The sequence below is a fragment of the Coregonus clupeaformis genome, chromosome 28, assembly GCF_020615455.1.
Source record: "Coregonus clupeaformis isolate EN_2021a chromosome 28, ASM2061545v1, whole genome shotgun sequence".
NCBI lineage: Eukaryota > Metazoa > Chordata > Actinopteri > Salmoniformes > Salmonidae > Coregonus > Coregonus clupeaformis.
In genome coordinates this window covers 34,787,997-34,804,709 of record NC_059219.1, presented here as the reverse complement: position 1 = coordinate 34,804,709, position 16,713 = coordinate 34,787,997, and the positions used below count along the sequence as shown (strand labels likewise).

Below are 16,713 nucleotides of genomic sequence, written 5' to 3'. Positions count from 1 at the left end.
CAGCATGCCAATTGCACGCTCCCTCAACTTGAGACATCTGTGGCTTTGTGTTGTGTGACAAAACTGCACATTTTAGAGTGGCCTTTTATTGTCCCAGCACAAGGTGCACCTGTGTAATGATCATGCTGTTTAATCAGCTTCTTGATATACCAGACCTGACAGGTTGATGAATTATCTTGGTAAATGATAAATGCTCACTAACAGGGATGTAAACACAATTGTGCACAAAATCTGAGAGAAATACGCTTTTTGTGCATATGGAACATTTCTGGGATTTTTTATTTCAGCTCATGAAACATGGGAACAAGACATTGTTGCATTTATTTTTGTTCAGTACAAATACAGTTGAAGTCGGAAGTTTACATACACTTAGGTTGGAGTCATTAACTCGTTTTTCAACCACTCCACATATTTCTTGTTAACAAACTATAGTTTTGGCAAGTCGGTTAGGACATCTACTTTGTGCATGCCACAAGTCATTTTTCCAACAATTGTTTACAGACAGATTATTTCACTTACAACTCACTGTATCACAATTCCAGTGGGTCAGAAGCTTACAAATGGGTCTTGCAAATGGACAATGACCCCAAGCATACTTCCAAAGTTATGGCAAAATGGCTTAAGGACAACAAAGTCAAGGTATTGGAGTGGACATCAAAGCCCTGACCTCAATCCTATAGAACATTTGTGGGCAGAACTGAAAAAGCATGTGCGAGCAAGGAGGCCTACAAACCTGACTCAGTTACACCAGCTCTGTCAGGAGGAATGGGCCAAAATTCACCCAACTTATTGTGGGAAGCTTGTGGAAGGCTACCCGGAACGTTTGACCCAAGTTAAACAATTTAAAGGCAATACTACCAAATACTAATTGAGTGCATGTAAACTTCTGACCCACTGGGAATGTGATGAAATAAATAAAAGCTGAAATATAATAATAGTAGAGAGAATTATTTGACATTTCACATTCTTAAAATAAAGTGGTGATCCTAACTGACCTAAGACAGATACTTTTTACTAGGATTAAATGTCAGGAATTGTGAAAAACTGTGTTTAAATGTATTTGGCTAAGGTGTATGTAAACTTCCGACTTCAACTTTAACTCTAACCCTATAGGACCAACAGCCTAACCCTATATAATGTATATAACCCTAACCATATAGAGGGCCTGGTCACCATATGACCCAGCGACATCTGCATCATCGCAACCTATAGAATACAGGTGGGAACCCACCCTATAGGATAAAAAATATATATATATATACACACACACACACACAACTGGTCCAATGTTTTAGAACACCTACTCATTCAAGGGTTTTTCTTTATGTTTACTATTTTCTACATTGTAGATAATAGTGAAGACATCAAAACTATGAAATAACACATATGGAATCATTTAGTAACCAAAAAAGTATCATATCATAACATATCAAAATATATTTTATATATGAGATTCTTCAAAGTAGCCACCCTTTGCCTTGACAGCTTTGCACACTCTTGGTATTCTTTCAACCAGCTTCATGAGGAATGCTTTTCCAACAGTCTTGAAGGAGTTCCCAGATATGCTGAGCACTTGTTGGCTGCTTTTCCTTCACTCTGCCGTCCAACTCATCCCAAACCATCTCAATTGGGTTGAGGTCGGGTGATTGTGGAAGCGAGGTCATCTGATGCAGCACCATCACTCTCCTTCTTGGTCAAATAGCCCTTACACAGCCTGTAGGTGTTTTGGGTCATTGTCCTGTTGAAAAACAAATGATAGTCCCACTAAGCGCAAACCAGATGGGATGGCGTATCGCTGCAGAATGCTGTGGTAGCCATGCTGGTTAAGTGTGCCTTGAATTCTAAATAAATCACAGACATTGTCACCAGCAAAGCACCCCCACACTATCGTAGCTCATATAGTGTTTGTATCTGTGTGAAGGTGGAGAAGATCCGTAAAGCCTTGAAGACGCTGGAGAAAGACTTCAAATCTACCAGCATCAAAGACCTGAAGGTATGGAGACATTACTAAATCAATCAATCTCTGTGTCTGTCTGTCTCTCTGTGTCTGGTCTGTCTCTGTCGCTGCAATTCCACGGTAACAGAGTGATGCTGAGACTTAGATTTTTCACTTTAAAATGTATGCCAAACAAAAACCAATGATTGCAAAGTTAAACAAACCACATTTACTTGTTTGGTAACAGAATGACGGCACCAACAGCACAAACCGTAATTCTGTTTTTCAAGTAAATGTGTTTTTCTACAATTTTCTGTGGAAATTGTTACAAGTAGTCCTTGTGCTAGAGATGTATGTTTAACTTGGCAATCATTGGTTTTTGTTTGACATACATTTTAAAGTGAAAGATCTGAGTCTTAAGCATCACTCTGTTACTGTGGAATTGTCCCTATCTCTTTCTCTCTCTTCTCACTACTGAATCTCTGTCAATCTGTTATCTTTAACCCTGTACACTTGTGGTAATAGGCCTATATTGATATGAGAAGTATATGCATACCCCCCACCAGGTCTCTGATCACTACTTTGTTTCCTTTTCTGTCTCCCTCTCCCCCAACCCTACCCACTCAGCCCCTACCCAGATGTTAATGCACTGTCGCTCTCTCTCTCCCACTACTCTCTCCTCTTCTATCCTATCATCTCTCCCTTCTGCTAAATCTCCCTCCTGTCTCCTGATTCTGCCTCTTCAACCCTACTCTCCTCCCTTTCCGCATCCGATGACACTGTCCCCTTTCCTCCCGTCCGGCTCGACCTATGACACTGTCCCCTTTCCGGCTCGACCCTCCCTTCCTGCTCCATGGCAGAGTGACTCATTGCATGCTTACAGAACAGGGCTGGGGAAGCTGAGCGAAAATGGAGGGAAACGAAATATCCGGAGGACCGATCATCCTTTCACTCCCTCCTCTATACCTTCTCTTCCTCTGTATCCGCTGCTAAAGCCACTTTCTATCACTCTAAATTTCAAGCTTCTGCCTCTAACCCTAGGAAACTATTTTCCACCTTCTCCCTCCTTAATCCTCCACCCCTCCTCCCTCTCTGCAGACGACATCATCAACCACTTTGAAAAGAAGGTTGATGACATCTGCCTCTCATTCACTCAGCATATTGAGTCCACTGGTCCCACTCACACAGAACTACCCTATGCCTTGACCTCTTTCTCCCGTCTCTCTCCAGAGGAAATGCTACGACTAGTGAGGTCGACAGTTTCCCCTTGAAGCTAGGACAGCAGAGTCCCTGCCCATCTTCTGAAAACACCTGAAACCCTACCTCTTCAGAGATTCTTAAATAATCCCACAGCACACCTTCTCACACCCCCTCCCGCCTCCCCACACCCTAACACTCACACTTTACTTTTTTCCCCCTTACTAGCTCTGACTTTGCTGATAGTTACTTTATTGAGGAAAAATGTACTTACTATGACTGATATGTGGTTGTCCCACATAGCTATTTTAAGATGAATGCAATAACTGTAAGTCGCTCTCGATAAGAGTGTCTGCTAAATGAGTAAAATGTAAATGTAAAATATAGCAATTGAAAGGGAACACTTTGGAGATTATGGGGAAATTATAAGACCAAAGGTGAGGACAGTTCACCTGACACAAGACTGAATCCAAAAATTACACTGTTGATTTTATGTGCAATTTATATTTAATGTACTTTTCGCAGCATTTGTCAAACAAATTCCCAAAAAAATGTCTGGATACATTCAGTAACATATTAAGAATATTCATGGGAAAATCTGGGGTAGGTGCAACATGAGACAAAAAAATTACAAGGGTTTGAATAAGAGGTGTAACTGGTGTCTTCAAGTGGCCACACCTCTCCAAAGTGTGGACAGTTACTAAATAATTTCAATGCACTTTTATAATCCAAGGAAAGAGCCTTCAACTATTAGGTGCTTTTTTGAGCTCTCCTAGCTGTGCCGTTGAGGAACTGAAGCAAGCACACTTGTATTTTTTGGTTTGGAATACAACCCTGCATCCCCATCATCACACAATTACTGTTGTTTACGCAATCCAAAAACGGTCCATTCATAAATCGCAATCTGGGTAGGAGGTCATCATTTGAAAGCTTATTCTATTGCCAACATGACTAGCTAAATTATAAAATACAATCTTACAGTGCTAGGCTTTCACAAGGCACTTCAGAGAAACAGATATGAATTTTGGTGCGCTTAGAATGGATTCATGAGTGCATTCAGGCGCGTGTTCCGCTGCAAATTTTCTTCACAATAGGACAAATGACGTCATGTCATCCTTATAACTGTAAATCAAACATAGCGATCCTAAATGTTGATTCTGTAGATTACATGAGTTTTATAAATATGGAAATGTGAAGTGCACATTTGGACTCACGGGTGTGTGGTTTGCTTGTTTGACATCAAAGTGGTGTTTATTATCGTCGTCAACGTCTCATCTTTCAGAACATATCAAGTCCTCTTGAATTACAGCATTCCCCTTTCTCAGACAACAAAACATTAGGGGGCGGGATTGGGGCATCTTGTTGTGCTTGGTGCTCACATTTAAAGCGTCTGTCAGTTGAATCCCATACAGCGCTGTGAAGCGGAGACCCTGAACTCTGACGTAATGTATCACATGTTACTGTACAGCCACTGTGTTCCAATTTAGGTGCTTAATTTAGGCGCTTATCAGTGACTTAGTCTGCCATTTTCAACCCGTTGTGAGTGTAAAGGGCTACAGATATTTGCGGTGGCTAATCAACGGTAAATAAGTGAATTGTTTCACCCCACAGTTAGCCAGCATATTTAACTAGCAGCTAAAATTGTTAACAAACTGTAAACCATCTCCCCTACACTCTTCTACTAGCTACAGTAGCACTGCCATGTCAATAACATGTCTCCAGTTGTTTACATTTAGCTATTGTGATGCACCTTCCATGCTTATTGTGAGGCATGTGTGTGCGGGGCTGTGTTCGGAGCTAAACTGTGTGTGTGTCTGTCTGTCAGGTGGGATCAGTGGAGGAGTTCCAGGGTCAGGAGAGGAGGGTGATACTGGTCTCAACGGTCCGCAGTAGCGCCAAGTACGTCCAGACAGACCAACACTTCAGCCTCGGCTTCGTCAAAAATGAGAAGGTACACATACCTCATTCAAGGGTTTTTCTTTATTTTTACTATTTTTTACATTGTAGAACAATAGTGAAGACATCAAAACTATGAAATAACACATATGGAATCATGCAGTATAAAAAAGTGTTAAACAAATCAGAATATATTTGAGATTTGAGATTCTTCAAAGTAGCCACCCTTTGCCTTGATGACAGCTTTGCACACTCTTGCATTCTCTTAACCAGCTTCACCTGGAATGCTTTTCAAACAGTCTTGAAGGAGTTCCCACATATGCTGAGCACTTGTTGGCTGCGTTTCCTTCACTCTGCGGTCTAACTCATCCCAAACCATCTCAATTGGGTTGAGGTCGGGCGATTTGTGGAGGCCAGGTCATCTGATGCAGCACTCCATCACTCTCCTTCTTGGTCAAATAGCCGTTACACAGACTGGATGTGTGTTGGGTCATTGTCTTGTTGAAAAGCAAATGATAGTCCCACTAAGCGCAAACCAGATGGGATGGCATATCGCTGCAGAATGCTGTGGTAGCCATGCTGATTAAGTGTGCCTTGAATTCTAAAGAAATCACTGACAGTGTCACCAGTAAAGCACCCCTACACCATCACACCTCCTCCTCCATGCTGCACGGTGGGAAACACACATGCGGAGATCATCCATTCACCTACTCTGCATCTCACAAAGACATTTGGACTAATGTCCATTGCTCATGTTTCTTGGCCCAAGCAAGTCTCTTCTTCTACTTGTCCTTTAGTAGTGGTTTCTTTGCAGCAATTCGACCATGAAGGCCTGATTCACACAGTCTCCTCTGAACACTTGATGTTGATGTGTCTATTACTTGAACTCTGTGAAGCATTTATTTGGGCTGCAATTTCTGAGGCTGGTAACTCTAATTAACTTATCCTCTACAGCAGAGGTAACTCTGGGTCTTCCTTTCCTGTGGCGGTCCTCATGAGAGCCAGTTTCATCATAGCACTTGATGGTTTTTGCGACTGCACTTGAAGAAACTTTCAAAGTTCTTGAAACTTTCCGGATTGACTGACCTTAATGTCTTAAAGTAATGATGGACTGTCGTTTCTCTTTGCTTATTTGAGCTGTTCTTGCCATAATATGGACTTGGGCTATCTTCTGTATACCACCCCTACCTTGTCACAACACAACTGATTGGCTCAAACGCATTAAGAAGGAAACAAATTAACTTTTAACAAGGCACACCTGTTAATTGAAATGCATTCCAGGTGACTACCTCATGAAGCTGCTCGAGAGAATGCCAAGAGTGTGCAAAGCTGTCATCAAGGCAAAGCGTGGCTACTTTGAAGAATCTCAAATATAAAATATTTTGATTTGTTTACCACTTTTTTTTTAGTTACTACATGATTCCATATGTGTTATTTCATAGTTTTGATGTCTTCACTATTATTCTACAATGTAGAAAATAGTAAAAATAAAGAAAAACCCTTGAATGAGTAGGTGTTCTAAAACTTTTGACCGGTAGTGTATATCACTTTATTTGTGCACTGTTATATATGTGGCAGTGTCACAAAATACTGCACACACACACACCATGTATCGACACAAGTGGTTCCCAAATTCGGGGTTTGAACCCTATGTGGGTACCCTGAGATTAAAATGGGGTCCCCTGAGGAGAAAATCTGTAATCTTATCAAACAAATAACTTTTCTCTCTTCAAATTGGTATAGAACACAACCTTCTAGTGTCAAATAAGGGCCTTTTACACTATTAGAATGTGCTTTCATGGCATTATTGTGTGTTTGGGACAGCCTGCAGGACCTAAAATTGAGTGATTTATACACAGCGTTAACTAAGGAATATAATTTTCTAGTGTCAATTTGGAGTTTTGTGCAGAAACACTTTGATCTACACACACACACACACCACAGTGATAGTTCTGACCTCATGCTCTCCTCTATCTGTCCAGCGGTTCAACGTGGCGGTGACCAGAGCCAAAGCCCTGCTGATCGTGGTGGGAAACCCCTTAGTGCTGCGAGGAGACCCCACTTGGGGCAGGTACGTACTGACCCTAACCCTTAGTTCTGAGAGGAGACCCCACATGGGGCCGGTACATACTGCCCCTAACCCTTAGTGCTGAGAGGAGATCACACCTGGGGAAGGTACATACTGACCCTGACCCTTAACCCTTAGTGCTGAGAGGAGACCCCACCTGGGGCAGGTAAGGACTGACCCTAACCCTTATAGCTTGGGGGTAGAAGCTGTTAAAAAGCCTTTTGGACCTAGACTTGCCGTGCGGTAGCAGAGAGAACAGTCTGACTAGGGTGGCTGGAGTCTCCTCTGACACCGCCTGGTATAAAGGTCCTGAATGGCAGGAAGCTTGGCCTCAGTGATGTACTGGGCCGTACGTACTACCCTCTGTAGTGCCTTGTGGTCGGAGGCCGAGCAGTTGCCATACCAGGCGGTGATGCAACCAGTCAGGATGCTCTCGAATGGTGCAGTTGTATAACTTTTTGAGGATCTGAGGACCCATGCCAAATCTTTTCAGTCTCCTGAGGGGGAATAGGCTTTGTCGTGCACTCTTCACGACTGTCTTGGTGTGTTTGGACCATGATAGTTTGTTGGTGATGTGGACACCAAGGAACTTGAAGCTCTCAACCTGCTCCACTACAGCCCCGTCGATGAGAATGGGGGAGTGCTCGGTCCTCCTTTTCCTGTAGTCCACAATCATCTCCTTTGTCTTGATCACGTTGAGGGAGAGGTTTTTATCCTGGCACCACACGGCCAGGTCTCTGACCTCCTCCCTATAGGCTGTCTCATCGTTGTTGGTGATCAGGCATACCATTGTTGTGTCGTCGGCAAACTTAGTGCTTGGCCATGCAGTCATGGGTGAACTGGGAGTACAGGAGGGGACTGAGCACGCACCCCTGAGGGGGCCCCCGTGTTGAGGATCAGCGTGGCAGATGTGTTGTTACCTACCCTTACCACATTTACATTTTAGTCATTTAGCAGACGCTCTTATCCAGAGCGACTTACAGTTAGTGAATACATATATATATATATATATATATATATGTATTCACTATCTTTTTTTATACTGGCCCCCCGTGGGAATCGAACCCACAACCCTGGCGTTGCAAACGCCATGCTCTATCAACTGAGCTACATCCCTGCCGGCCATTCCCTCCCCTACCCTGGACGACGCTGGGCCAATTGTGCGCCGCCCATGAGTTTCCCGGTCGCGGCCGGCTGCAACAGAGCCTGGATTCGAACCAGGATCTCTAGTGGCACAGTTAGCACTGCGATGCAGTGCCTTAGACCACTGCGCCACTCAGGAGGTATAGGGAGGTGTTTAGTCCCAGGGTTCTTAGCTTAGTGATGAGCTTTGAGGGCACTATGGTGTTGAACGCTGAGCTGTAGTCAATTAATAGCATTCTCACGTAGATGTTCCTTTTATCCAGGTGGGAAAGGGCAGTGTGGAGTGCAATAGAGATTGCATCATCTGTGGATCTGTTGGAGCGTTATGCAAATTGAGTGGGTCTAGAGTTTCTGGGATAATGGTGTTGATGTGAGCCATGACCAGCCTTTCAAAGCACTTCATGGCTACAGATGTGAGTGCTACGGGTCGGTAGTCATTTAGGCAGGTTACCTTAGTGTTCTTGGGCACAGGGACTATGGTGGTTTGCTTGAAACATGTTGGTATTACAGACTCAGTCAGGGACAGGTTGAAAATGTCAGTGAAGACACTTGCCAGTTGGTCAGTGCATGCTCGGAGTACACGTCCTGGTAATCCGTCTGGCCCTGCGGCCTTTTGAATGTTGACATGTTTTAAAGGTCTTACTCACATCAACTATAGAGAGCGTGATCACACAGTCGTCTGGAACAGCTGATGCTCTCATGCATGCTTCAGTGTTGCTTGCTTCGACGCGAGCATAGAAGTTATTTAGCTCGTCTGGTAGGCTCGTGTCACTGGGCAGCTCGCGCTGTGCTTCCCTTTGTAGTCCGTAATAGCCCTGCCACATCCGACGTGCGTTTGAGCCGGTGTAGTACGATTCAATCTTAGTCCTGTATTGACGCTTTGCCTGTTTGATGGTTCGTCGGAGGGCATAGTGGGATTTCTTATAAGTGTCCGGGTTAGAGTCCTGCTCCTTGAAAGCGGCAACTCTACCCTTTAGCTCAGTGCGGATGTTCCCTGTAATCCATGGGGTATGTACAGTGAGAGGAAAAAAGTATTTGATCCCCTGCTGATTTTGAATGTTTGCCCACTGACAAAAAAATTATCAGTCTATAATTTTAATGGTAGGTTTATTTGAACAGTGAGAGACAGAATAACAACAAAAAAATTCAGAAAAACGCATGTCAAAAATGTTATAAATTGATTTGCATTTTAATGAGGGAAATAAGTATTTGACCCCCTCTCAATCAGAAAGATTTCTGGCTCCCAGGTGTCTTTTATACAGGTAACGAGCTGAGATTAGGAGCACACTCTTAAAGGGAGTGCTCCTAATCTCAGTTTGTTACCTGTATAAAAGACACCTGTCCACAGAAGCAATCAATCAATCAGATTCCAAACTCTCCACCATGGCCAAGACCAAAGAGGTCTCCAAGGATGTCAGGGACAAGATTGTAGACCTACACAAGGCTGGAATGGGCTACAAGACCATCGCCAAGCAGCTTGGTGAGAAGGTGACAACAGTTGGTGCGATTATTCGCAAATGGAAGAAAAACAAAAGAACTGTCAATCTCCCTCGGCCTGGGGCTCCATGCAAGATCTCACCTCGTGGAGTTGCAATGATCATGAGAACGGTGAGGAATCAGCCCAGAACTACACAGGAGGATCTTGTCAATGATCTCAAGGCAGCTGGGACCATAGTCACCAAGGAAACAATTGGTAACACACTGTGCTGTGAAGGACTGAAATCCTGCAGCGCCCGCAAGGTCCCCCTGCTCAAGAAAGCACATATACAGGGCCGTCTGAAGTTTGCCAATGAACATCTGAATGATTCAGAGGAGAACTGGGTGAAAGTGTTGTGGTCAGATGAGACCAAAATCGAGCTCTTTGGCATTAACTCAACTCGCCGTGTTTGGAGGAGGAGGAATGCTGCCTATGACCCCAAGAACACCATCCCCACCGTCAAACATGGAGGTGGAAACATTATGCTTTGGGGGTGTTTTTCTGTTAAGGGACAACTTCGCTGCATCAAAGGGACGATGGACGGGGTCATGTACCGTCAAATCTTGGGTGAGAACCTCCTTCCCTCAGCCAAGGCATTGAAAATGAGTTGTGGATGGGTATTCCAGCATGACAATTACCCAAAACACACAGCCAAGGCAACAAAGGAGTGGCTCAAGAAGAAGCACATTAAGGTCCTGGAGTGGTCTCCAGACCTTAATCCCATAGAAAATCTGTGGAGGGAGCTGAAGGTTCGAGTTGCCAAACGTCAGCCTCGAAACCTTAATGACTTGGAGAAGATCTGCAAAGAGTAGTGGGACAAAATCCCTCCTGAGATGTGTGCAAACCTGGTGGCCAACTACAAGAAACGTCTGACCTTTGATTGCCAACAAGGGTTTTGCCACCAAGTACTAAGTCATGTTTTGCAGAGGGGTCAAATACTTATTTCCCTCATTAAAATGCAAATCAATTTATAACATTTTTGGCATGCGTTTTTCTGGATTTTTTTTGTTTGTTATTCTGTCTCTCACTGTTCAAATAAACCTACCATTAAAATTATAGACTGATCATGTCTTTGTCAGTGCCAGGTCGCAGTTGTAAATGAGAACCTGTTCTCAACTGGCTTACCTGGTTAAATAAAGGTGAAATAAAAAAAAAAAAAAAAAAAAAGTGGGCAAACGTACAAAATCAGCAGGGGATCAAATACTTTTTTCCCTCACTGTACGTACGGTCACTGTGGTGACGACGTCATCGATGCACTAATTGATGAAGCCAGTGACTGATGTGGTGTACTCCTCAATTTCATCGGAAGAATCCCGGAACATATTCCAGTAGGTGCTAGCAAAACAGTCCTGTAGCTTAGCATCTGCATCATCTGACCACTGGTACTTCCTGCTTTAGTTTTTGCTTGTAAGCAGGAATCAGGAGGATAGAATTATGGTCAGATTTGCCAAATGGAGGGCGAGGGAGAGCTTTGTACGCATCTCTGTGTGTGGAGTAGTGGTCTAGTTTTTATTTTTTATTTAATTTTTCTCTTGTTGCACATATAACATGCTGGTAGAAATTAGGTAAAATGGATTTAAGTATCCATGCATTAAATTCCCCAGCCACAAACACAGTAATTATGACAACTTCCGGAGGACGTCCTCCAACCTATCAGAGCTCTTGCAGCATGAACTGGCATGTTGTCCACCCAATCGAAGGATCAGAGAATTAATCTAGTACTAAACGCATAAGCTACAGCTAGCTAGCACTGCAGTGAATAAAATGTGGTGAGTTGTTGACTCAAAGAGAGAAATAAAATAGTTGCACAGTTTTGAACACATTTATTTCTTCCAAAATTAAGGAGAAGCAGGAGCGAGAGGGAGAGATTTGGTTGTATTTTATTTTCACTTAGCTAGCCAATGCAGCTATCTAGTTTAGCCTACTCAAACACCCGGCTAAGAGAGGGATACTATGTTAGCTGACTATGGCTATCCAACACTAGAACTCTTCCAAGTCCAGGTAAGCTTTTGGTTTTATAAATGTATTGCCACCGGGGCTTGCCAGTGTAACTGCTAAAATGCTTATGCAGCTAGCTAGTTTAGCCTACTTAAACACTCTGCTCAAACAAAGAGGGATGCTATGTTAGCTAGCTGGCTACTGGGGAGGAGTATTTGTCTGTAATAAAGCCCTTTTCTGGGGAAAAACTCATTCTGATTGGCTGGGCCTGGCTCCCCAGTGGGTCGGCCTACCTCCCAAGTGGATGGACCTATGCCCACCCATGGCTGTGCGCTTGCCCAGTCATGTGAAATCCATAGATTAGGGCCTAATTTATTTATTTCAATTGACTGATTTCCTTATGAACTGTAACTTAGTAAAACCTTTGAAATTGTTGCATGTTGCGTTTTATATTTTTGGTTCAGTATAGATGCAGGCAAGAGTGTGCAAGGCGGTATTGAATGTGTCACTGTCTGTCACCTTCATTACTCAAAATTCTCTCGACCTGTGTACCTACGTTGTAAACTTTCATTAATAGGCTAGGTTGTAGCAACCTCATGATGGGTACAGGGAAAATGTGAGTATCATGTAGTAAACCTATCGACGTTACATTGAGCTGGGTGAATGGAATATGAATGACAGTCATCCAATATGCTGTAATAGAAATAAGGCCATGCTCATAAAAAATCATAATCATCCTCCCTCATCTTAAACGGCACCGACCGCCACTGGTGCGTACTGACCCTAACCCTTAATGCTGAGAGGAGGCCCATCTGGGGCAGGTACGTCCTGACCCCTAACCTTTAGGGCTGAGAGGAGACTACACCTGGGGCAGGTACATACTGACCCTAACTGAGGACCACATTGGAAATAAGTGTATTTTACTTTTAATCAGTCTGTCTGCATATTTCAAGACATGGCATATGAGGGTGCAGTGAGATACCCGATGGGTTGGATGATACTTTTCTCGTCAATCATCTTGAAAAAATGTATACTTAAACACTGTAAATCAACCAATTCTCCATTGTTAAAACAATGGAAAGTTCAAATGCTTTATTATATAAATGTTGAAAGTGCGTGGGCGACAGAGAGAAACAAAATGGTGCCGTTTGAGGCCATGTGGCGAAAAGTGATGCGGGCGCTGGAGATGGAGGAGTGAGCATGTGGGTCTGGGCAGGTATGATATAGTTGATGATTGTGTGATCTTGTTGTTTGTATGTGTATGTTTTGTATTGTTTAAAAATATATATATACAGACAGTACCAGTCAAAAGGTTAGACACCTACTCATTCAAGGGTATTTCTTAATTTGTACTATTTTATACATTGTAGAATAATAGTGAAGACATCAAAACTATGAAATAACACATGGAATCATGTAGTAACCAAAGAAGTGTTAAACAAATCAAAATATTTTAGAATCTTCAAAGTAGCCACCCTTTGCCTTGATGACAGCTTTGCACACTCTTGGCATTCTCTCAACCAGCTTCACCTGGAATGCTTTTCCAACATTCTTGAAGGAGTTCCCACATATGCTGAGCACTTGTTTGCTGCTTTTCCTTCACTCTGCGGTCCAACTCATCCCAAACCATCTCAATTGGGTTGATGTCTGGTGATTGTGGAGGCCAAGTCATCTGATGCAGCACTCCATCACTCTCCTTCTTGGTCAAATAGCCCTTACACAGCCTGTAGGTGTGTTGGGTCATTGTCCTGTTGAAAAACAAATGATAGTCCCACTAAACACAAACCAGATGGGATGGCGTTTCGCTGCAGAATGCTGTGGTAGCCATGCTGGTTAAGAGTGCCTTGAATTCTAAATAAATCACTGACAGTGTCACAAGGAGAGCACCATCACACCACCACCTCCATGCTTCATGGTGGGAACCACACATGCAGAGATCATCCGTTCACCTACTCTGCGTCTCACAAAGACACGGCGGTTGGAACCAAAAATCTCCAATTTGGATTCCAGACCAAAGGACAGATTTCCACCGGTCTAATGTCCATTGCTCATGTTTCTTGGCCCAAGCAAGTCTCTTCTTCTAATTGGTGTCCTTTTAGTAGGGGTTTCTTTGCAGTAATTCGACCATGAAGGCCTGATTCACACAGTCCCCTCTGAACAGTTGATGTTGAGATGTGTCTGTTACTTGAACTCTGTGAAGCATTTATTTGGGCTGCAATTTCTGAGGCTCTAATGAACTTATCCTCTGCAGCAGAGGTAACTCTGGGTCTTCCTTTCCTGTGGCGGTCCTCATGAGAGCCAGTTTCATCATAGTGCTTGATGGTTTTTGCGACTGCACTTGAAGAAAATTTCAAAGTTATTGACATTTTCCGGATTGACTGACCTTCATGTCTTTAAAGTAATGATGGACTGTCATTTCTCTTTGCTTATTTGAGCTGTTCCTGCCATAATATGGACTTGGTCTTTTACCAAATAGGGCTATCTTCTGTATACCAACCCTACCTTGTCACAACACAACTGATTTGGCTCAAATGCATTAAGAAATAAATACATTCCACAAATTAACTTTTAACAAGGCACACCTGTTAATTGAAATGCATTCCAGGTGACTACCTCATGAAGCTGGTTGAGAGAATGCCTAGAGTGTGCAAAGCTGTCATCAAGGCAAAGGGTGGCTATTTGAAGAATCTCAAATATAAAATATTTTGATTTGTTTAACACTTTTTTTTTGATGATTCCATATGTGTTATTTCATAGTTTTGATGTCTTCACTATTATTCTACAATGTAGAAAATAGTAAAAATAAAGAGAAACCCTGGAATGAGTAGGTGTGTCCAAACTTTTGACTGGTGGTGTATATATCTTACCAAAAAAAAAGGAAATAAGTGTATTAAACACTTTCAAGCGTCATCCTCTGGGACTTTTAAACTGTTGAATTGGAAAAAAAGAAATCACCTAAGGAACTCTAACCTCTCTCTCTTCCCCCTCCAGGTTCCTCCAGTTCTGTTCCCAGGCGGGGGGGAAGACAGGGTTTGACTCCTCCCAGGCTGAGGGAGAGGAGGAGGTGGTGGAACGACTAGCTGCCCTCTGCTTACAGGCTGAGCCCCAAGGTAACACACACAGAAAAACACACACAAATGCACATACACTTCAAACTGTTCAGAAATATAAAATAAATGTTTAATTTTGGAGGTTAACTGTTTGCTTCTCTTTTTCTCTCTCTCACTCACTCACTCACTCACTCACTCTCTCACTCACACACATGGTCATCCAGTGGAGACAGAGGAGAGTGAGGTTCAGCAACAGATTGAACCAGAGTGGAGGAACGAGCAGTGAGAGACACACACACACCTCATGCAGGCACATCATAGAGGAGACCCAACAACAGTACTCTTCTTGCTAACAGCTAGAGACACCAATGACATCATCCCTAGAACAGATGTTTTCAAAGTGTGAGGCACGCTTCCTCCAGAGAGTTTCATGTAAGGAAAGCTAAATAAAACGGTATTCAGTTCTCTAATAATGAATAAATATTAAGCCTGTTTCTAACTATAGGCAGGGGGGGAAAACACACATTTTTTAAGCAGTTTTAATGGCTACATTTAAAAAGAGGGTTGTCCCAGCTTTTGGTTGTCTTGCTGTTCTCTGAATGAATGCCCACTGTCTCAGACTTTGAAAGCGTCTGCCCTAGTACTACTGCACTAAGTAACATTTGATACCAGGCCAAAGTTATTTATTGTATAATTTCAATACCAGATCCAGCAGTTGTTACCATATAGTTTCCTACTTAATACCAGGTGAACTTCCTATGAGATCTATCAGGACCAGTCCTCTAGGATAAAGTGAATGAATTTATACAATGACTTTGTACCCTCCATCTATGCTGGTGCTAGTTTTATTAGTTTGAGTCTGTTGTATGTAGTCTTATAGACAGAGACTGAGGCCAGGATTCAATCCCATCACGTTTTGTTGGCTATGCACCTTTTAAAGGCAATGTTCCTGCATTCGCGGAGACTGCATGAATGGTAATAGCTGCATATGTCAGCTCAATCAGAAATAATATTTTAAGGCCTACTCCAGTCTCCATTCCCCAAATGTATAACCTGATTTACTTAACAAAAGGCACATCTCAATGGGTGGACCAGGTATCCTCATGACATTGCACAAGTTGGGGGGTGGGCCTTTCCTCTTTTGTTCTCTATTGCTCCTCAAGCAAGGGGGAGGCCGATGACACCACAAAGTCCCCATCATACCAACTCCGTGAATGCCCTACTCCTTGAAGTTTGCAGTTTTGTAAAAAAAAAAAACTATTTTGCTCAAAGTATATTTTTTTTAAACCTGGAGTATGTGTACTTTACTGTATTTATTCTTGGATGTCGCTTTTCAACAGGAAGCATTAAAAAATAAATCATTGGAGGACGTCTTTAAAGAGATTTTGGCAATTAAGCTTGAGATTTAAAAGGATAGTGCGAGATTTTTGCAATCAAGTCCTTTTTCTACTTACCCAGAGTCAGATGAACTCATGGATACCATTTGTATGTATCTGTGTGCAGTTTGAAGGAAGTTTAAGGTAATTTCGCAGGCGATTGCTAACTAGTGTTTGTGCAATGAACGCTAGTTAGCAACATCCTTCAAACTACACCCAGAGACATAAAAATTGTATCCATGAGTTCATCTCATGGATGTCTGTATGTCTGAGGTTCAGGCCTTTACAGTGTTAGCCTAGAGGTTCAGTTCCCCTTGAATTCATCAAACTATTTCTCTGTGTGTCTGACCTTGTTGATGTAATCTAAGATAAACTGGAATAAATCATTATTATATGTCTGATCTATTGTCAAGCTTTTAACCACAGAGATCCTATTTAATTACTTACTATGCTTTTAACTTGTTAAGATGTTTCTCTCTCCTTCCATGGTGCGTTAAGTAGGGCAACATTTTGCGGGATGTTCAGATACAAATGTTGCATGTAGAACATACATGTCTCACTGACTTGTAGCGTAAAGAATCATGTTAGGTCTATTAATTACATTTCTATCTGCAAAGTTCCACTGCTAGAAG

The 16,713-nt window shown here is 42.6% G+C and overlaps 1 protein-coding gene across 2 annotated transcripts in view; it reads left to right on the top strand.

Annotated features, from left to right (window-relative positions):
- LOC121543717 (putative helicase mov-10-B.1) overlaps window positions 1–16,482 on the top strand; it is a 48,071-nt gene extending 31,589 nt beyond the window's left edge. The window contains exons 19-23 of one of the 2 annotated variants that reach the window (XM_041853861.2): window positions 1,922–1,993; window positions 4,959–5,084; window positions 7,012–7,100; window positions 14,647–14,765; window positions 14,930–16,482. In XM_041853861.2, the coding sequence (XP_041709795.2) occupies window positions 1,922–1,993; window positions 4,959–5,084; window positions 7,012–7,100; window positions 14,647–14,765; window positions 14,930–14,991 (468 nt within the window). In that variant the 3' untranslated portion in view covers window positions 14,992–16,482. Of the gene's footprint in view, window positions 1–1,921; window positions 1,994–2,563; window positions 2,604–4,958; window positions 5,085–7,011; window positions 7,101–14,646; window positions 14,766–14,929 lie in introns of those variants that run through there. The other variant, XM_045208961.1, reaches the window with a different exon arrangement.
- The last annotated feature ends 231 nt before the right edge of the window (window positions 16,483–16,713 follow it).